The sequence below is a fragment of the Moschus berezovskii genome, chromosome 10, assembly GCF_049115385.1.
Source record: "Moschus berezovskii isolate FMDL1 chromosome 10, NW_MosBer_1.0, whole genome shotgun sequence".
NCBI classification, from domain to species: Eukaryota; Metazoa; Chordata; class Mammalia; order Artiodactyla; family Moschidae; genus Moschus; species Moschus berezovskii.
The window spans coordinates 96419086-96441618 of record NC_142469.1 but is presented as its reverse complement, the minus strand read 5'-3'; the positions used below and the strand labels follow the sequence as shown (position 1 = coordinate 96441618).

The 22533-nt window shown below is 40.6% G+C and overlaps 1 protein-coding gene across 14 annotated transcripts in view; it reads left to right on the top strand.

Annotated features, from left to right (window-relative positions):
* Positions 1 to 22533, top strand: part of SYNE1 (spectrin repeat containing nuclear envelope protein 1) — a 491794-nt gene that overhangs the window by 247482 nt on the left and 221779 nt on the right. For all 14 annotated transcript variants that reach the window (XM_055433423.2, XM_055433430.2, XM_055433426.2 and 11 more), the window contains 13 exons: positions 264 to 428; positions 2015 to 2187; positions 3187 to 3340; positions 5844 to 5987; positions 6991 to 7155; positions 11183 to 11500; positions 12499 to 12654; positions 12809 to 12979; positions 13680 to 14006; positions 15437 to 15589; positions 15889 to 16056; positions 18118 to 18294; positions 20391 to 20537. In XM_055433423.2, the coding sequence (XP_055289398.2) occupies positions 264 to 428; positions 2015 to 2187; positions 3187 to 3340; positions 5844 to 5987; positions 6991 to 7155; positions 11183 to 11500; positions 12499 to 12654; positions 12809 to 12979; positions 13680 to 14006; positions 15437 to 15589; positions 15889 to 16056; positions 18118 to 18294; positions 20391 to 20537 (2418 nt within the window). The remainder of the gene's footprint in view (positions 1 to 263; positions 429 to 2014; positions 2188 to 3186; positions 3341 to 5843; positions 5988 to 6990; positions 7156 to 11182; positions 11501 to 12498; positions 12655 to 12808; positions 12980 to 13679; positions 14007 to 15436; positions 15590 to 15888; positions 16057 to 18117; positions 18295 to 20390; positions 20538 to 22533) is intronic.

The window sequence follows — 22533 nt, the reverse complement described above, 5'->3', positions numbered from 1 at the left end:
AAGAGTAGCAAGTAAGTTGAGGGGCAGTAAATTGTCATTGTGATCTTTCTGCTTCTTGACCCGATTATTCTCTTATTTTTACTCTTTAGAAAGCTATTTCCCATCTCACAGATTAATACAGCCTTTATCGTATCTATGTAGAGTACAAACCCATGGCTGATTACAGTTATTTATACCAGGGATTAGCTTTACAGTCTGCGTAGCTGTAGGCTGTGAAGCCTCTGTGGAAGGGACAGCTGGATGACGTTCTCTATCATTTCTAGGAGAAAGTGTCAAGACTAGATAGGATTGTTGCAGAACACAATCAGTTCTCCCTGGGGATTAAAGACCTACAGGACTGGATGACGGACACGGTTCACATGTTGGATTCTTACTGCCACCCGACCTCTGACAAGAGTGTGCTGGACAGCAGGATGCTCAAGCTTGAGGTATGTCTTTTACAAGAAATGTCTCTGATTTACAGAATTTGTTTTTCTCAAAATTTCTCAACTCTCCATCTGCCTGGTGTGATAAGAAGACCAAGAATGGGGACTTCTCTGGTGGTCCAGTGGTTACGAATCTGCTTTGTGATGCAGAGGACACTGGTTGGATTCCTAGTCAGGGATCTAAGATTCCACATGCCACAGAGCATCTAAAAGCCCGCACACCACAACTAGAGAATCTGTACTGTAACGAAAGTGTCCGCGTGCCACAGCTAAGACTCTATGCAGCCGAATAAATGAACACATAATAAAATATTGAAAAGAAAAAAAGGAATCCAAGAATACTCTGCTGATATGATTCTGTTGACACAGGGAGGCCTTGCCTAAGCGTTCCCAAATCGTTTGAGCCCAGATAGACTCACCCATCAATACTTTACAAAAAAAGAAATAACAACCCGAAGGTGGTTACTTGCCTGATATAGCCAGTGAATGGACTAGTTTCAAATAACATCAGACATATGTATTCTGAGAAAATACTTCAATGAAACATTTTATCAGGCAGAAACATTTCCCATCTTGTTCAATTAACTTGCCTACTTATATCAGTTAGTCCATTCTTCTCCCATCATAAGCAATTTGTTCCACATGCGTTTCCATTTGTGATAAGGCGATCAGCCTTCATTCATTCACCTGTCATTTATGCACCGGGTGTCTTCTAGGAGACGGGCACTCGGTCTTGATACCAAGGATTGAAAACTGAATAAAGTGTGGTCATTGTCCCGAGGGTTTTATAGTCTGAGGCTGGAGGCTGCAGCACAGGAGCCTGATGGGGCTGTGGGCACATGGAGGACCAGAGCTGGGCGAGGACAGATGGTGTTGAGGGTTGGACCAGATTTCTCAGAAAACCTGAGACTTGAGGATGGACCCCAATGAGCAAAAGCTGAAGAAAGCCAATGGTGTGGTGTGTGAGTCGCTGCTAGCACTTTCTGCTGCGGCAGAAGTTGACGGCCAGGAGTGGCTGAAACTGAATCTGCAGAGACGGGCAAGCTCCAGATGAGGGAGAGAGATGAAGCTTTACCTTTTAGGTGATAAACACCAGTTTTATAACTTTGAATTCAAACCTCTTTTTTATATAGGAAAAGAATAGTGCTTGTGAAGAACTTGAAATGTATAAATTAATATATACTAGGAATTTATCCATTTCTTTCAGTTTGTTGTACAAGAGACCTTAACATTCATAGAGCTCTTCATCCTGTGACCTTTGAGAATTTAAGAATCCTACTGTTGTCTATTTTTTGCTTATTAAAAAACAGTGAACTTAAACTTCGGTGGAAATCAGGGATTATTCATTCAGAGAATAATAAAGATCTGAAAGGCCAAGGCCTCTTGGAGACCAGTGAGTGACTGGTAACTGGTTACTGGTTCCTGATACCACCAACCAGTGACTCTTCTGGCCTCCTTCTGATCAGCCCAAGATACCCAGGGCTCCACATGACTGCAGGTCATCTGCTATCCACAGGGACTCTGAAATATTTAAAGCTAGTGATGTTAAACATACAGATGACAAAGGACTTCTGTATGGGCTTTTACAGGCTCTGTTATCAGTGAAACAGGAAAAAGAGATCCAGATGAAGATGATAGTGACCAGAGGGGAATCTGTCCTTCAGAACACCTCCCCGGAAGGCATCCCTGCCATTCAGCAGCAGCTGGCGAGTGTGAAGGATATGTGGGCGTCCCTTTTGTCTGCAGCAATTCGTTGTAAAAGGTTCGTGAAGCTGAAGGGCTACTGCCAAGTCATTGCTAAAAGATTTGTAGAATAGCTCGGGAACACGCTGTGCGGGGTTTCCCCTACCCTCTCTTTGCGACTCTTTCCCTCTCCCTGTTGCCCTGCTCCCTTATTTTTTGCTTCCTTCCTTCCTTCCTTCCCTCCTTCCTTTCTTTTCTTTTTTTCTTCTTGGAAGAAAAGAAACTGGCAGGTGCAACCTTGAATTTACGTTGACCTCCAGTACTGTGTCTGTGTTTTTATGTAACTATAACTACATGTTTATTCTGGTTGGTGTTCACTGCTTAAAAAACCACAGGATAAATATATATTTAATCATGTGAAGATGTATTAGTTAAACAGTTTCCTTGGAAGTGGCCCCAGAACACACCAGTGGGTGGTGGGAAAGAGCCATGAGGAAAAGAGGGCAGTCAGTAAAGGGTGGGGGCTGGAATTTACCTCCGCCCCCGAAAGGCACTGCTGGGAGCCAGTGTAGACAGAGCGTCTCTGGAAATTACCCACGGAGAGCAAAGGGGTGAGGGGTGAAGCTGGGATGTTTGTAGACAAACTGCCATGAGTCAGCTTCCTGTCTTTTAGTCCTTTTTTGTTTCTCTCCTCTGGTGGAGTTAAATGTTGATACTCTTGTTGCCTTGAGTCTTGGCTCAAGAAAAGCCTTGCTTGGGGCACCTCTCCTTTGGCCTTCAAACCTCTTCCAGTGTCTCACGTGACCTGGTTACTGACTCCAGGTTTTATATCCTGTCCCACTTCTCCACCTGTCCGCCTGGGCTTCACCATCTTTTGCTTCTCAAAGCTCTGCTTTCCAGAGACCCAGGCTTGGATTTGATAAGCTGTGACCGTTCGGTCCCCCTCAAGCCTGCCGAGACCTGATCTATGGGCTTCCTGCCAGGGAAGTGGACAGAGCAGACGCGGTGATAGAGATCAGACAGACTGCATGTAGACGGCTTCTCAGTGTAGATTACTGTCCTTTCAATTACCTTTCAGTCAACTTGAAGGAGCTCTTTCTAAGTGGACAAGTTACCAGGATGATGTTCGACAGTTTTCCAGCTGGATGGACGGCATGGAGGCCAGCCTGAACGAGTCTGAGAGGCAGCACGCGGAACTGCGGGAGAAAACAGCAGCTCTCGGGAAGGCCAAGGTGGGCTGGGTTTCACGTTCGATTCGTCCTCTGCCTCTGCTTCAGAATTGCCACAGCTATACAAATGCATTCTGGAGAAGGAAATGGCAACCCACTCCAGTCTTTTTGATTGGAGAATCCCCATGGACAAAGGAGCCTGGTTGGCTACTGTCCATGGGTTCCCAAAGAGTCAGACACGACTGAGCAACTAAGCACATACAAAAACATGCCCATCTATAGGCTAGGGCCATCCACATAGGTGAACTCTGTTGGGGAAGTTTACTGTAATTTCTAATGGCTTCTTAAACAAACTTTTGTTTGTGGCTATTTTATTAGTGAGTGAAAATGTCCCTTTCCAGGAAAACATCATAGACCTATGTTTTATGAAATATTTAAAGTTTGGCAACTTCTAGTATGTTTTACGGAGAAGGCAATGGCAAGCCACTCCAGTACTCTTGCCTAGAAAATCCCATGGACAGAGGAGCCTGGTAGGCTGCAGTCCATGGGGTCACTAAGTCAGACACGACTGAGCGACCTCACTTCACTTTTCACTTTCACACATTGGAGAAGGAAATGGCAAACCCCTCCAGTGTTCTTGCCTGGAGAATCCCAGGGACGGGGGAGCCTGGTGGACTGCCATCTATGGGGTCGCACAGAGTCGGACATGACTGAAGCGACTTAGCAGCAACAGCAGCAGCAGCAGTATGTTTTAATCAGACTTCCCTAGGTGGTGAAGAATCCACCTGCCGATGCAGGAGATGTATATTCAGTCCCTGGGTTGGGAAGATCCCCTGGAGAAGGAAGTGTCAACCCACTCCTGTATTCTTGCTTGGAAAATCCCATGGACAGATGAGCCTGGTGACCTACACTCCGTGGGGACACAAAAGAGTCAGACATGACTTAGCAACTAGACAACAACTACAAATGACTTTTGATATCTTTAGCCTGTTTATCCTTAGGAAGTAAAACTATTTTTCTGTCACATCTTCCATTTTTCACAGTACCTGGCAACCTTAACTTAACTTTCTGAATTAGTTCAGAAGCCCCCATCTTTGCTCTGAACCACCACCACTGGAGGCTTAATTAGTTCTTCTGGTCTCTGTCTTTCTCATCTCTTGATGAACAGAGACTCTATACTTACATTGCTCTCTCTCTCTCAGTGGATAAAGGTGCTCAATTTTCTTATCCTATGCACGTGGCTCTCTGACACAGAACAAATGCTGAGTAAAGGTTAGCTGAATAACTAAATGGCTTTGCATGACCTTTGCCAAGCCACTTAACATTTCTGGGTCTGCTGTTTGCATCTGAAAATTCATATAATTATTGACTTCATAGTATTATTATGATGATTACTTACTTTATTGCGTTATTCATCTAGTCAACAAATACTTATGGAGAACTTGCTACGTGCAGGCATTGTGCTTGATTCTAGGTAAATAAAACAGACCAGGGTTTCACCCTGGAGGTTGCACGTGGACTTATTCGAGAATGATTGAATAACTGGTGATAAGTGATATGAAGAAAACACTGCGTGTGATGAGAGAGAGTCATTGGGATTGGGTTGATAGGGACATCAAGGCGTTGGGGGTGGGGAAGGACAGGAAAGGCCTCTTGAAAGAGGAGGTGGAGATGATGCCCTCAGGAATTCAGTGCAGAGAAATCAGGTTGGGGAGGAGTTGGGAAAGGAGGATCTCAGATGGGATAATCCCCATGTCCACAGTCCCTGGGGAGGAGAGAACCTGGGTTGGATTGAAGGAAACTGTAAGGAAGGCTGGCTGTTGCTGGAGCAGAGACTCAATGAGTGGGTGTCCAGGTGACATGGTAGAGGTGGCAGGGACCAGCTCTCACGCTGTTACGAGGATCCAAGCCTGTGGATTTCACACTTGATCCCCACAGCCTGGGGAAGATAATCAGTGTTTTGACCTGGAAAGCAAAACGATCCCCTTTAGAATCTTAAAGCCTTTCATCACTCAAGCTGCTGTGTGGAAGGTGGACAGAGGAACAGTGCAGGAGCCGGGGGCAGGGAATCTGCCCAGCAGGATGTTACAAAAGTCCAGGGAAAAGATGATAGCAGCAGGGGCTGGGGGCTTGCAGGAGACAGGAGGACGCATGTCAGGATACAGTGAGAGAGATGGATGCAGGGACAAAGGGCGACTCCAGTGTTCTCAACTTACTGGCTCAGTGAGAATGGTAGCGTTTACTGTTTGACAAAAAGACCGAGCGGAAGGAGGTTTGGTGGTGGCTGGGGATGGATGGGAATGGAGTAGTGCTCAGGGGCCAATTTTTGGACGAATTAAATTTGAGATTTTCAAGTCCACTCAGACAAAGTTCTGGGCCGGATATCAAACACACACACCATTCATATATCTATATAGAGATAGATGGTGGATAGAGTGTAGCCTGACAGATAGATAACCTGAGATCACTTGTTAGCTATGCAGTTAAAATATCCTAATTTTACAAGTTAACATTGATATGATGACATATGCAGTAATTCCTTTATTTAAAAAAAAATGTTCTCTAGTTATTAAACGAGGAAGTGCTGAGTCACGGCAGCTTACTGGAGACCATTGAAGTGAAAGGGGCTGGCATGACGGAGCACTATGTCACCCAGTTAGAATTCCAGGACCTGCAGGAACGATATGGAGCCATCAGAGAACGGACCAAGGTATGACTCACTGTGTTCCACACAGACCCACTGAAAGAAGGGTGTTTGGAGTGGTGCTTATTAAAGACTCATTTGTTTGGGGGAATGACAGGCTTGTGAAAGCAAATAGGACAAAAAAAAGCAAAATGAATTTTAATACTTGGAGTACCCTACTGGCAAAACAAACAAAAACCCTCAACTATTGTTAGGATATGAAAGTTGTTGGAGGAAAATAGTTCTCAACTAAAAAGTCCTCCAAATGTACCTATTGAAAAAAAATTGGGGGGAGCTTCATAAGGAAGAACCATAAATATCTTCATGTGTCTGGTGATGAAAACTTTCTAAAGCAGGAAATAATTGCCAATAATATTTATCATTCTTTGCTTAAATCTCACAAAGAAAATAAAAAGAACTTTTCAGAGCACAGCCTACTTTATTAGAGTACATGGAAAATTGAATCTACAGTGAATCCAAATTCTCACTCAAGGAATAATATGAAAATTTCAGTTTTCCTCATTAGCAAAAATGTATTTTTATGACAAATAAAGTTAATTCATTTTTTTGAATATCCATTTTACATTTCATAAAGAATTCTGAGATCAAGAAGTTAATTCAATGAAATGATCTTTAAGACCCTCTCTGGTGACTCAGTTGGTAAAGAATCTGCCTGCAATGCAGGAGACCCGGGTTTGACTCCTGGTTGGGAAGATCTCCTGGTGAAGGAAATGGCAATCCACACCAGTACTCTTGCCTGGAGAAGTCCATGGACAGAGGAGCCAGGCAGGCTACAGTCATGGGATGGCAAAGAGTCAGAAATGACTGTGTGACTTTCACTTTTTAGTCAGATTATGTTTTTTTCTTTACATAAATCTTGACATTTTATTCTTCTAGGAAATGATTCATGTTTTAATGATTTAATAATCATGCTTTTCTAATATTCCAAAAGTGAATTCTTAACAGTCGGTGTAAACCGCGGACTGTTGTAATGTTTTCCCATCTTAATCATCTTAAATGCTAACAATAGGAAGCAGTAACCAAGTCGGAAAAACTAGTTCGCCTGCACCAAGAGTATCAAAGAGACTTGAAGTCATTTGAAGCTTGGCTTGAGAAAGAGCAAGAAAAACTTGATCGATACTCAGTTCTTGAAGGTGATGCGCACACTCATGAGACGGCGCTGCGGGACCTTCAGGTAAAGTCTGCTTCATCGTAAAACAAAGGACTTTTCATTCTGAACATGGAACCATTATTTTAAGTGAGAAGTCACTATGATCTTAAAGCCTATAAATAGCTGATATATATTAAGTGACATCCTAGTAAGGTCTCATCTAGAGTGTTCTGGGACCTCAGTAGAGTATGCTAGTCTAAATCATTTGGTATGTAGTTCAGACTGAGCAGGACTGGCACATGAGGACTTTGTCCAGCTACAGGCTGGCCTCTGATAGGAATGGCTAGTGGTCTAATTTATGGTGTTGACAGGCCCACCTGCCTGTTGCTCCCTAAAGGACTGAATTAGATGTGGGACACAGCTGCAGGAGTCAATAGCATGTGACACTTCTCAAATTCAAATTGATGGCACCATCGTAGGCCCTTGGTTTTAACCCAAATCACCCACATTGCTGAGGATACAGGCCTAGAATCAGGGACCTAGAAGAAGGAATTCAAGGAGGTAAGAAAAGTACCAGTACTCAGGCCAGCAGGCTGTGATTCAGGGCAAGATGGCAAACCTCATGGGCAAAGTCATCCTAACCCATTGACTTATTGCTACTGCAGGTAGAGATAATTAAAACATTATTCCTGCTTTCAAAGAACTTGCATTCTAAAGAAGTTCAGACCCATTGATGGATCATTACAAACAATGTGATGAGGACAATAATAAAACGACTGTATTATTGGGGATCTTATGGAAGCATCAGAAAGAGCCCCTAATCTTACCTGCAGCAATAGGTAGCCATCAGAGGGTTCCCAAGAAGGGGAGACCAGACACATAGTAGAGAATGGAGAGAAAGGCCGACAAGACAGTGCTGTGTTGGAACTTATGGCTGTCAGCCCTCACTGGAATTGGTTCAGGATTGGGCAAGATCTACCCACTGCTCTAACAAGGTGGAAAAGCAGGACCGAGGTGGTCATTGACATATAACATTTCTGCCTATTTCAGTGGCTCTCAGGGTGAATTGAATAATGGCAGGAGTGCAAGGTTGGGATTAGGAAGTTCAGACTCTGATTCATGGTGAGACCCGGTCCTGGATGACTTTGGGCAAAGAAGAGCTTCCCTGACTCAGTTTTCTCTACAGCATTGTTCTGAGGAAGGATTAAATGAGATGGGAGAAAAATCTTACTTGAACAGTAGTCCATTCTTGAAATAAATATCTAGTACTCTTGCCTAGAAAATACCATGGACGGAGGAGCCTGGTAGGCTGCTGTCCATGGGGTCGCTGGGAGTTGGACACAACTGAGCGACTTCACTTTCACGCATTAGAGAAGGAAATGGCAACCCACTCCAGTGTTCTTGCCTGGGGAATCCCAGGGATGGGGGAGCCTAGTGGGCTGCCATCTATGGGGTCGCACAGAGTCGGACACGACTGAAGCGACTTAGCAGCAGCAGCAGCAAATGTTGGAAGGCTCACAGTTTCATTAGCTTCTTTAAGGATCTCATCCATTTTATTTTTAATAGTAGCATATCCAGGTCTCTTAGGTTTAGCTGTTATAATTTATCTTAGCCAAATGGGCTTTCTTTTTTGTCTATGACCTCTCCCAGTATTCCCTGCAGACTTTCTTGGCAAGCAAATACCAACCTCTCCAGACTTGTGTGGAGGAACTGGGCCAAGAAGTCACTTGTCATCAGTAGATATTTCTCCTGTCCCAGAAAAAAATATCTCACTTCGGTCAACGTTATTCTGGCTCAAACCAAAACCAGACTCCAACCTCTCATTTCACTGTGTATTAATTCTTATTGACACTGTCTTATTTTGAGTCACCACAGATTTAATAAAGGAGGGGAGACACAAGAAGCCAAAACTGGTGGTGGAGGATGGTGACATTCCACCTGCACAGCAGAACTCCTTCAGGGTCCTAATGTCCCACAGCTGGCTTAGTGATCTGGGGGTCTGCCAGCAGTGTGGACCACATTTAAAATTATTATATTCGGGCTTCCCAGGTGGCACTAGTGGTAAAAAAGAACCCATCTGCCGATGCTGGAGACATAAGAGACATGGGTTCAGTCCCTGAGTCAGGAAGATCCCCTGGAGAAGGAAATGGCAACCCACTCCAGTATTCTTGCTTGGAGAATTCCATGGATAGAGGAGCCTGGCGGGCTACAGTCCACCAGGCTCCTTTTGTAGTCACCGACAGTTTAATTTGGGTCATAGAACATAGAGATTTTTAAAATATTGAGACCAGATTCTAAACTAGTACCTTTGGGGACTTCCCTGGTGGTCCAGTGGTTAAGACTCCATGCTTCCACTGCAGGGGCTAAGGGTTTGATCACTGGTCAGGGAACTAAGATCCCCCATGCTGCACAGCACAGCCAAAATATAAAACTAAATAAATTTTAAACATATATATTGACCATATTTCCCCCTCAGAATAAATCCTTGAAATGTGGGATATATAAGAATTTCTCTAATACAGTAGTGATTTGTAGAATAGTGAAAACTGCTGTAAAATAGGGAAAGGGTGATATGTTGAGATTAACTAGGGCACAGATCAGTACACTGTATCCCGGGACCTGTTCTTTAAATAAAGTTTTGTTGAAACATAGACACACCTGTTCATCTCTGTAGCATCTGTGGCTACTCTGATGCCTCAGATGGCAAGGTTACAGAGTTAAGTAGCTTCAGCAGAGATTGTATGGCTCACAAAGCCTAAAATATTTACTATCCAGCCCTTTACAGAAAAAGTTTGTCAACTCCTGAATTAAGCAAAGAGATTGTATAAAATTAGCTTTAAATTTTGGAATAAAATTTCTGTTTGTGGTTATTTTGACTAATATTTTACCATATAAATTGTCCTTCTTTTCCAATTACATTTTTGTAGTGATATCATAGCTAAGGAAAGTGTATCTATAATCTGAACTATAAACGATCACTATTTCTGTAGGTAAAAGTGGTCAGATATCAGCAATTTCATTAGTATTAAAGATTTTAAAATAATATTGTACTAAATAAATGTGATGGTACTTTTAACGGTCTTGGTGGGATTTGACCTGGCCCCTTTCAACCTTAGATGATCAGATCAGGTAACACAAGGATATAGTGTTTTGCCAGGACTTTTAAGGGTATGAATTTTCTATCAAAAATAGCTGATGCTCTTAAAAACTCGGTTCATACAGAATTTGTAGGGTGCCTTTCTGGGACTGTGCTTTGGTGGAGGGAAATATGTTTGTACCTAGGAGTACCTGATGGGCAGGGGCTTCCCAGGGGTTGCTAGTGGTAAAGAAACCTCCTGCCAATGCAGGACATATAAGAGACATGAATTCCATTCCTGGGTTGGGAAGATCCCCTGAAGGAGGGCATTACAACCCACTCTAGTATTCTTGCCTGGAGAATCCCAAGGACAGAAGATCCTGGTGGACTGCAGTCCATGGGGTGGCAAAGAGTCAGACACCACTGAAGTGACTTAGCATCCATGCACGTAACGATGGGCAGGTGTGATAATTCAACCTTGCAGGTTTATATGCCCTTTACCCTCCAGGGCCAACTTCTCTTAGCCATCACATTCCCTAGAACAGCTTCAACAAAGAATCCCTCCTTAGCAGAAGGAAGGTCTGTTGTTCTTTTCTCAGCCAAAAGTGGAGCTCTGATCCCATTCAGTATCAAATTCAATGTCAAGCAAGAAGACTTAGGCTCTTTAAACAGATTAGGGGCCGCAAAACTCCTAGGTTATTAGACTAAACAATAATCCTTTAATCACAGTGCTTTTGCCTCCAAGCTAAAAAGCCAGATTTCAGAGGTTGTTTCTAACATTGAGAAAAATACTTCTCGCTATGTGTGTGTGTGTGCGTGTGTGTGTGCAGTTTGACTATTTTAACTGGAAACATTTCAGAATCTCTCTCCTGACTTGGGAAACAGTGTTCAGTGTTAGGTACACATCTTTGTCGGAATCACCTTGTTCTTTCCTAATGTGAAGCTCAAGAGGGCGCATTTGGCTTGAGTGAGACATACTCACCTGTGCAAGTGTAAAATGTGAACGAGGTGTGACAGCCACTCCTTCCCCTGCAGGAGCTCCAGGTGCACTGCGCGGAGGGGCAGGCACTGTTGAATTCAGCGCTGCGTACCAGAGAGGAGGTGATACCGTCAGGCATCCCCCAGACAGAGGACCGGGCTCTGGAGTCCCTCCGGCAGGACTGGCAGGCTTACCAGCAGAGGCTGTCGGAGACCCGAACTCAGTTCAATAATGTGGTCAACAAATTGAGACTGATGGAACAAAAGTTTCAGCAAGTAGATGAGTGGCTGAAAACAATGGAAGAGAAAGTGAATCTCAGAACTGGACGTCAGTCTAGCCGAGCTGCCAAGGAGATACAGTTACATCAGATGAAGGTACTGTTGGTGTGAATTCCTGATGTTTGTCAAAGTAGCAGCTGCCTTGCATAGTTTGTTTCTTCAACTATTTAATAAATTTTGGTCCAAGGTTTAGATTTTGCAAAATCTCTTTCTACTTGCGAGAAAGTTGATATAAATTACAATGGAGCATTCTTCTATGAGAAATTATTTATTAGAATCCTAAGGTAGTCTATTTTATTGATAATAGAATATAGTTTAATGAAGTATTTTATATTTTCCCACACTTTATTACCTTGCTTGGTAAAGATACATGAATGCTAGTGTTGTGATAATTTAAGTTTATGGTTCTGTCTTGAAATTGCTATAATGTACTACACTTTTATGCAGATTCAGTGCACATGATCAAAATTATGCTTAGGCCTTTGGAATTCATTTTCCTTATTCATCTGTTTTAAAATTTATCCAAGTACAACAAAAGGTATAAAATGTATGTAATACAGACAGAAAAGCATTCAAACTCGTGTGCAGTTTTATAATAGTATAATTTTTTATGAAGGTTATACATGATGTGTTTTCAAAATCATATCACAGAATAAATATATTCTAAGTATTCATAGAAATCATTTTCTAGTAAGAAGATATATATATATATATGTTTATATAAAGTTATACATGATGCGTTTTCAAAATTATATCACAGAATAAATATATTCTAAGTATTCATAGAAATCATTTGCTAGTAAGAAGATATATATATATTTATATATATTTGTCTTAGGGCTTCCCAGGTGGCTCAGTGGTACAGAATCCGCCTGCCAATGCAGGAGACATGGGTTCAATCCCTGGGTCGGGAAGATCCCTGGAGAAGGAAATGGCAACCCACTCCAGTATCTTGCTTGGAAAATTCCACGAGGAGCCTGGCGGGCTACAGTCCATGGGGTCGCAACTTAGGGACTTAGGGACTAAACAAAATATTTGTCTTACTTGAGAATCCCTCAGACTGAACTTTCCGCTCCTACATGGTGTCATTTCAGAAGTGGCATGAAGAAATCACCGCATACAGAGATGAAGTTGAGGAAGTGGGAGCCAGAGCACAGGAGATCCTGGACGAGAGCCACGTGAGCAGCCGAATGGGCTGCCAGGCCACGCAGCTGACGTCCAGATACCAAGCGCTGCTCCTCCAAGTTCTGGTAAGCAGGCCACCGCAGCTCACTGTAGGCCAGCAGACTTCACAACCCAGACATTCTTCCTTTCACTAACTTCCAATGAAGACACGCGTTGATCAAGAAAGGCACAGGCACAGGTCTTCAATTCACTTATTCCATGTTGTCTCTTCTTCCGAAGGAACAAATAAAATTCCTGGAAGAAGAGATCCAGAGTTTGGAGGAATCAGAGTTATCCTTAAGTTCCTATTCTGATTGGTACAGCTCTACTCATAAAAACTTCAAGAATGTGGCTGCCAAAATTGATAAAGTAGATAAAGCGATGATGGGGAAAAAAATGAAGACGCTGGAGGTAGGCATGCAAATATCAAAGTTGTCTGCCAACTGTTCGTTCCTCTTTCACTGAGATCTTCCCATCTCATGCGTAGAACTGGGATCATGTATGTTCTTCCCTGCCCAGTATGGTTGGTGATCCCTGGTTCCTCATTTCATTCTAAATTGCAACTTAAGATCTCTTTAAACCAAAGATTGCCTTCCATTTACTTATGCTGTGATGTTATCCCAATGACTTACACATGACTGTGCATGAAATTCTTAACTAAATTCCAGTTTGACACTAAATATTGAACAAAAAAAATCTTGAACTCATGACACTGTGCATTAGTTGTGTTTTAACTCAGAACTCTAGGAGCTCTGTTAAGGATGAGAAAAGCATCAAGACTTCTTACGAAAGACTTCTTCCATAAGTCTCTGATTGGGAAATGATGTGCTAATAGAGATTTTTAAAAGACCTATGTTGAAGTAAAGAGGCTTCTCTTTGCTGGTGGGCCAAATCTGATTATAAACTTCAAATCTGATTATAATCTTCCATCCTGATTGCTGATGGGCCAAATCTGATTATAAACTTCAAAAACATATGGTAAGGGGGAATTGGTGAGCTGAAGAATGGACTTGCAAGGCTTTACTTTAAAGGGAAGGACATAATGCCAACCAATTTGGATTTGTTTATTTGTTTGTCTGTTTGTATTACATTTCTCCCCATTCTTTCTCAGGGTTTGCTGAAAGACATGGAGAAAGGCCAGAGCTTGCTCAAATCAGCCCGAGAGAAAGGCGAGAGGGCTCTTAAATACTTGGAAGATGGTGAGGCAGAGACGTTACGAAAAGAGATCCATGACCACGTGGAGCGGTTGAAGGAGCTGACCAGCACTGTGCGGAAGGAGCATATGACCCTGGAGAAAGGCCTTCATTTGACGAAGGAATTCTCGGATAAATACAAAGCACTAACTCAGTGGACAGCAGAATACCGAGATATTCTGCATGGTCCTGAAGAACCCAAAATGGAGTTATACGAGAAAAAAGCTCAGTTATCTAAATACAAGGTAGTGTGTTGTTACTGACAGATGTGTGAGGAGGTCACGTAGGACTGAACTGGAGGGGCGTGATTTCTGGTGTGTGTCTCCCTTAGTGGGTCCTGGGAGATGTCCTTAGCATGCCTCTTCTACTGGTGGGGGCATGCAGATTTATAAGGAAGCTGCCTGCCAATGCAGGAGACATAAGCAACACACGTTCAATCCCTGGGTTGGGAAGATCCCTTGGAGAAGGGCATGACAACCCACTCTAGTATTCTTGCCTGGAGAATCCCACAGACAGAGGAGCCTGACAGGCTACAGTCCATAGGGTCGCAAAGAGTTGGACACGACTGAAGCGACTAAGCACATACACAACATTAGACTTATTTTTCCATTCAGGTACTATGTTTGTCTGATATTCAAAGGTTGTATCAATGGATGGAGATCTATTCTGACAGTGTGATCCAGACACGTGGATCCTTCAGATAAACTTTCCTGGCATCAGGATCTCACACCTATAGATTTTCTCTGTTTCATCTAGAGTCTCTCCTTCATCTTTTGGTACAGAAAGCCTATAAGCAGATCTATGGTAAATTCCAAATGAGACTTAATACTCCTAAGAAAATAAATTCTAATTAACTAAGTATAGATAAAACATTTTAGAAATTAATTTTTGAAAAAATAAATGGTGATATAGATATTGCAATACACGCTGTAGATATAAATATCTCACCTGCTCAAATTTGTGAAACAGTTATTAAAGCTTATACATGGATTAGTCTGCTTTTAAAATTTGACCCAAATTATTTAGCAGTAATCTTTAAGAATCACAGTGTGATGTCTTACCTCAAAGCTTTTCCTGGCGGAAGCTTTTTCCTCCTCCAGCCAATATGTCTATTCCTGCCCTTGGTTTTTCTGCCAAGCCTGACAGTGTGTCTTTGAAAGTGTAATATAAGAATCACAACTGCTTCTCCTTTTTTTCTTCTCCCTGAGTTCTTGATCTATTTAAACAGCACTTTAAAGCTGTGACAGCAACGTTGCAACTGGAATTTGTCTCCCAAACCTCACATCCAACTCAAGCTGCAACTGACTTCACAATTCAGAATCAAAAGATAACACCTCTCTCCCTTCATATAGCATTAAGATTTATTTCTCTGCTGAAAGGAATGAGGTGGAAGCCAGCAATATGCATTGTGTTAAATTCAGTCAAATACAATTCTTTTCTATACTTCTCTTTGCACGTGTGAGGACTATCCTATGTGTTACTTTTACTCTGTACTGAAAAAAAAACTGTATTCACCATAAAAGTCATTTTCTCTTTATTGTTTTACATTTGATTTATAAAATATATATCTGATCTTTGTTTGAGATAGATCATCTTATGTATGGCAGTGCATGTGTCTGTATTCTCCTCGATCACATGAATGAGCTGGCTCTTGTTTTTTCCTTTGTAATTCAAGTCACTTCAACAAACAGTGCTGTCCCATGAACCATCAGTAAAATCGGTGAGAGAGAAAGGTGAGGCCCTCTTGGAGCTGGTGCAAGATGTCACTTTAAAGGACAAAATCGATCAGCTTCAAAGCGATTACCAGGATCTCTGCAGTGCAGCAAAGGTATGGAAAGATCAGAAGTACAATAAAACTGTGTTGTTTGCCACAGAGGGAGTCTTGACTCCATTTTATCTGTCAGACAATGTAGGACTGGTGTGGGTCAGTGTTTTTCCTTTTCATTCAGGTGGGCACTTTTAAATGGCATAGCAACTCTGTGTATGTGTGTGTGTTTTCTGTCCCTAGTAACGTTCTGATGTGTAAGTCTACCCACTCTATGAGTTGCCCTGGGACTTTAAAAATGTTAAAGTTTTGAGTAGATTTTTGGCTGGAAAGTCACTTCTAACAGGCACCTGGCTTCACAGGAACATGTCTGCAGTCTTGAGGCGAAAGTCAGAGACCACGAAGATTACAACAGTGAGCTCCAGGAAGTGGAAAAGTGGCTGCTGCAAATGTCAGGACGGCTGGTGGCGCCCGACCTCATGGAGACAAGCAGCCTTGAGACAATTACCCAGCAACTGGCCCGCCACAAGGTAGGCCTGATCTCCAAGGAGCTGAAGAACACAGGGTGGCTTTGACAGGCGTGCCGTGTGTGTGTTGGGAAGCGGGGGTAATCTCTGGATCATAATGACTGTACTTAAAGACTCAGGTCTGAGTCCCAAGAATGCCTGATAGTTGAGAACAGTTCAATTTAATATTTAAGTGACTCGACAACAGCTGAATCCTGGCATTCAACTTCTGAACACATTGTAGTATATTTCCCAGCTAATAGTTGTTTTTTTTTAATTTCAAAATATAATCTGTATGGAGTAATTTATCAGAGAAATTATCTTTATTCTAGAAAAGTACAGCCAAAGATAGGATATAGAAATAGTAGTCAAAGAGTCTAAATTCTAGCCAAAGTCTCTTCTTGCTAGTTAGGGGGATGTAGCCTCTCTGAGCCTCCTTTTTCTCTTCTGTAAAGGGTGATAATGACATCAGTCCCAATACATAGCCACTGTGGTCATCAGAGAAAATAACATATCTGAAAGTCTTTTGTAGACCACAAAGTACAGTACTGATATGCAATGTTCATGTCTTTATTAATATATATTTTTTAGTAATCATATGTGCCAAATGACAGATATCATATGCTCACAACTTTATGAAGCTATTTTGGTAAACTTAATGGGAAACTGAATTTAGGTTGTAACCTGATCAACATCTACTACTGTGTCTTAGGAAAGCCAGTTAACCATTTCAGGTTTCAGGATCTGTAGGAGAAAATTTTATTTAGCAAATGCGAACAGAAAAGTTAAGGACATGATATAGTCTATTTGGTACTGGGTAACAGTCGGACACGACTGAAGTGACTTAGCAGCAGCAGCAGCAAATAGCCTTAGTAACCACATGATGTAGTGGTTCCATTCCAGCTTGAAGATAAATTGGTTCTTTTCAATATGGCATGTATAAGAACTGTTAACCCAGCACCATTGGGAAAAAAAGTGGTGAACCCTGCACTGCTGGAGGCAGGCCCACGGTTTCCCTTAGATATCGATGTGTTAGCCTGGGAAACTTTGTGTTGTACCGTGTCACTAGTCACTAGCATTGTATTGCAGTAAGGAAGTTAGAACCTGACTTGAAAAAGTTGGGTCCCCATCTCTAAGTGATCTCTGAGAAAGCTCACTAGAGAACGCAGGAGGGCATGAAATGTGAGCTGGAGTCAGGCAGAAACGGGTCCAAAGCCAAAGCTCTGCCGTTTACTGCTTGTGTGACCTTGAACACGTTTTGCAACCTCATCTGTAAAGCAATAATAATAATAACTATTTATCACGGCTTATATACAGTCCCTGGGCTATCGGTGATTAATAAATATTAAGTGGTAAATGTTTTTACTTTTATCAATATAAATATTAGATGTAAATTAGATCTTACACAGTTTGGACATTAAGCTATTACATAAATCAGATAACATATTATTAGATAAATTAGACATTATTTAATTAAATTAAATTATAATTAAGCTATTTTAGACATAAATTAGGGCTTCCCTGGTGGTTCAGACAGTAGAGAATCTTCCTGCAATGCTGAAGAACTGGTTTTGATCCCTGGGTTGGGAAAAGCCCCTGGAGGAGGGCATGGCAACCCACTCCAGTATCTTGCCTAGAGAATCCCCATGGACAGAGGAAATAGCAGGCTGAAAAGCATCAGACATGACTGAGCAGCTAAGCACAACACACAGATATAATTTATACCAGAATTATAATTTTTAAGAGTTGAAAAATATATGGACATCTTTTTCACTGGTAATATGTCCATGGAGCAGGTCTCTAACTGAGGTCAGTCTTATGAATTCACTCTTAAAGTTTACTTCATCATTCTGTGTAACTTAGTCCATTATTGGGGGATCCCTGAAAGTATACATTTTTTATTTGTTGATATGCAGACACCAAGACATTTATTTCATTTCGTTGATACCAAAACAAATTGCAAAACTCTTTTAAAAACATATTAAACAGTGAGATAATTGATCTTAAACTTTCTGTTTGGTGAATAGAATATTTAAAGACTAAAAATGGAATAATGAGAACTGAGTATTTGTTTCATTTTTTAAGGCAATGATGGAAGAAATTGCTGGTTTTGAAGACCGTTTGAACGACCTTAAAACTAAAGGAGACAATTTGATTAGCCAATGTGCGGATCACCTTCAAGCGAAACTTAAACAAAATGTACATGCTCACCTGCAGGGCACGAAGGACAGTTACTCAGCCATCTGCAGTACAGCCCAGAGGGTGAGTCCTGCTGGAACGTTCTAGAATGATGAAGAATGAAGGAGAAAGGCTATGCAGGCTGAAGGTCTTTTAAAATAGTTTTTATGCGTCACCCTTTGGATAGATTTCCCAGTCTATGTGTACACAGAAATAACATATTATATATTTGATTAATGTGATGAAGTAATGAATTTCAGACATCTGGTTTTATGCAATCCCTTTATTCCATGAATTATGAAAAAAATTAATTTTGTTTGTTTTTATTCGCACACCATCAATACTTCTAATTTGTCATTTATTCTATAACACCAAAATAAGTTTATTCTGTAAGTCTCACAATAATTATTTTCTTTTTAACCCTCTGTAACCCAGGTTCTACTCTAATTCAGTATTTCTGTGTATTCATATAGAAATTGAGAAAAGAAGCAAGCACCAGTTTTGAAGTATACTTCAGTGGGTATTCTTCCAATAGAATAGAATCATTAATGTTATAGATATAAGTCTAAGATAAATAAGAATTGCCTTTTTTAACAGCAACTAAGTAAAATTAGTGGATTACTTTTTATTATTCTAGAATTTATAAATGACACTGAGAAAAGTCCATGTATTTTTGTTGCTGGGCTATCGAGTAAGAACTGGAAAAATATAAGTGACACAGGGAAAATTATTTGTGTTCATTATGATAATTAAAAAATGCTGGATGTTAGTTGATCCCTAGACTTGGAAAATTCACTTTCAAACTGTTTATTTAAAAAAAGAGGGATAAAGGAATCTAACAATTAACTACAGAAGAAGATGAAGGGGAAAAGGGGAATGAGACAAGGAAAATGGCAGCATGAAACTTTCTGGTGAGCTCATTCATTCACTCACTCAACGGAGATTTACTGAACACCATCTTTGTAGCAGGCTTTTTTTGTATATTGGAGAAGGAAATGGCAACCCACTCCAGTGTTCTTGCCTGGAGAATCCCAGGGACGGGGGAGCCTGGTGGGCTGCCATCTATGGGGTCACACAGAGTCGGATGCGACTGAAGTGACTTAGCAGCAGCAGCAGCAGCAGGGATATAGCTTAATTTTTTTTTAAAGCTGGTAAATGTTCGAAAGACAAACATATTTTAGAAATAAAAGTTTTAAAAGCAGATGAAATTCTAAGAACAGAGTCAGAACCTTAAATTTAAGTTTGCAAAAATGTTAAAGAAAACAAAATACCTTTTCCTTTTTAGTTCTGCTTGAAATAAAAATAAGGGATATTCCCGATAGCAGATAAAATGATTAATTTAATAAATGAAAGAGAAAAGCAGAATTTAGTTATTGCTTCTGTTGTCTCAATAACCAAAGAAAAGTCAGTCAACCTCATATTCTTTTCTTTTCTTTCCTTTTTTCTTTGATGTGTAACTTGCTCAAAAAACCATCATAGGTATATTTACCTTGGTTTCAAGGAAACATGTAATAGTTTCTAAACATGTCTTTATGGATAAAATGAAAATTGTTTGGCTGGTTGAGGAACTATTAATTGAAATGACATATTAGAAAATGTTGGATTTTTCTGGATATATAATTTTGGATTATTCTGGGTTATTGTTGTCCTGGAATATTGTTTCTGAATGAAATGAGGGCATCAAACTCTTCCCTCCCCTGTGTTATAATTTAGTTCCAATTTACCTACCCCTAAAGAGGAAGCATTTCAGCTGAGAGATATTGGTTATCGTTTCATAAACTGGCAGTTTATTTTTACTTTTAGTTCCTCATTTAAACAGAAAGTGCAATTGTATACAATCGGGAGAAGCTGAAAAAGCTTTTGGTTTAGGGCTGACCAATTTACTTCAAAGATTCTATACATTCTAACACATTTCTACTGTTATACTAACCCTTCCCACCTTCTCTTTCCATAATCAGGATATTAGTGTTGTAATGCATGAGTTGAGAAGTTAGAAACTGGGGCATTGACGTGCTTTGCAACATTTTGGAACATATGCAAACTCCATCGATGTGTTTCTGATGTCAGGGAGCATGGCAAAGAGGGATCCATTTATGGTGGATTTATTTCATTTGCTTCTAGTGATATTTGCAGCACTGTAAAACAGCTCTCACAACTGCAGCATGATTTTTCTGTCTCAGGTGTACCAGAGTTTGGAACACGAACTTCAGAAGCACGTTAGTCGACAAGACACCCTTCAGCAGTGCCAGGCCTGGCTTTCTGCGGTTCAGCCAGATTTAAAGCCAGGCGCGAATCCCCCTCTTAGCAGGGCAGAAGCTGTCAAGCAGGTAGTTTGTGATTCCTGAAAATTTATATTACACTGTGATTCATTCATTTGATGGAAACATGTTAAGTACTTGTTATGTGCAAATTGGGCTGAATATCAAAATATATATAATAACTTGATCCTAGTCAAGTTCACATTCTAGCCAGGGAGATGAACACACAACTAAGGATCAATCTGGTAGAATAGAGCATGGGCACCGTGGCCAAAAGATTGCTTCTAGTACCTACTCAATAGGGTCACCGTGGATAAACCATTGAATTTCTCTGTGCCTTAATGTCCTAAGTGATTATAGGACTGAAGGTTATGAAGAAATTCAAATGCCATGCTATAATGTACCTGATTTGCTAACAGAAAAGCAAAATTAGCCTCTTCCATCTTTTTTGGCACAGAATAAATTGTTTGTTAAATAATTATCAAATGAATGCTGAATGAAATATTGTCATGTAAAGGATTCTGTGGCATATTAATTTGACATTTACATGCTTAAAATGTTGCTGCTGAGATTTCATCAGAATATTTGAGATATGTTTTTGAAACTTTTGAACTAAGCAACTTTTCTATGTGGTTTAAAGAAAATATTTGAAAGGTATTTAATTATAAAGGTTATTGCTGCCAGATATGAAGTAATAGTAAAAATTCAATTTTTACCTCAAACTGAAATTAAAATAATATGCTTTTTCATTTAGTCCACAAAGAGAATGTGTTCAGTTTATATGCCCCCTAAAGTATGCCTTTTGGCTTAAATAATTTATATTATTTAAGTCATAAAATGATTCACAGAAGTGCACCTATTATACCTTGTAAAGAATAGAATATGGACAAATCTGGATAGAATCTGGACAAACAAATCTAGACTTTCCTTGAATCAAGAAATGAATTAAATATTATCTGCATTCTGCTTTTTCATTAGATTGTGAGTTTCTTAGGCCATTTATTGTCTTATGGATATTTGTTTCCAATGTAGTTTATTCAGAACAATCCAGACCAAAGCTTGATTTTTCTCCTTTGTTCCCAAAAAAAGAATTAAAAGAGAGGGGGTAAAATAGTATTCATCTAGAATAGGAAGTTTCTACGTCTCCCTGCATCAGTCATGATTGAAGGAAAACACTGATCCTTCTAGGGGCCCAGATTCAATGACTGTATAGTTTGGTTTTTGCTGCCTGCCCTTTCTGCACTATTTCTCAAAATAGGCTGCCCTCTTCAGAAAACAGCCAGAGAAGAGAATGAGAAATACTGGGAAACCAAATCAACTGCTTCGATGGTCTGCAGTTGACTTTGGTCATTGTCCCAGATGCACTGTGTACCCCCCATGGCCTCCCACATGGTAAACACTCAATACATATGTAATAACATAGCCCCCACTACCACTAGTCAATGACAGACTGATTGGATTCCATAAGAGTGTCATTTGTTTTTATAGGGTATGACATGTGAATCTGGGAGAATAAGAAAAGAATAAGAATAATAAGAATAGTAAAATAATAAGAATAAGAATAAAAATATAAGAATAAGAAAAATCCCATCAGATTTGGCTTCCCAGGTAGCTCAAATGGTAGAGAATCTTCCTGCAATGTGAGAGACCTGGGTTCAATCCCTGGGTTGGGAAGATCCCCTGGAGAAGGGAATGGCAACCCATTCCAGTATTCTTTTCTGGAGAAATCCATGGACAGGGGAACCTGGCAGGCTATACAGTCCATGGGGTCGCAAAGAGTCAGACACGACTGAGCTACTAACACGTTCGCTATCAGATTTGCCCTAGAAGTTGATTTTAGCAAAAATCTTCTGAAACTGTTTTGTCATTGAAAATCAACAAGTTGCTTCCAATGCTTTTAGAATCAGGCCAACTCTGTACATTTTAAAATAAATCACTATTCTTTTTAAAGTAAATACACTTATAAAATAACAATTCTGATATCTTGTTCTCTTCTTATATCCAAAAGCTGTTTGGGACAGATAATGTTCTCTGAGTCACAGGTACATGGTGGGGTACATTAGGT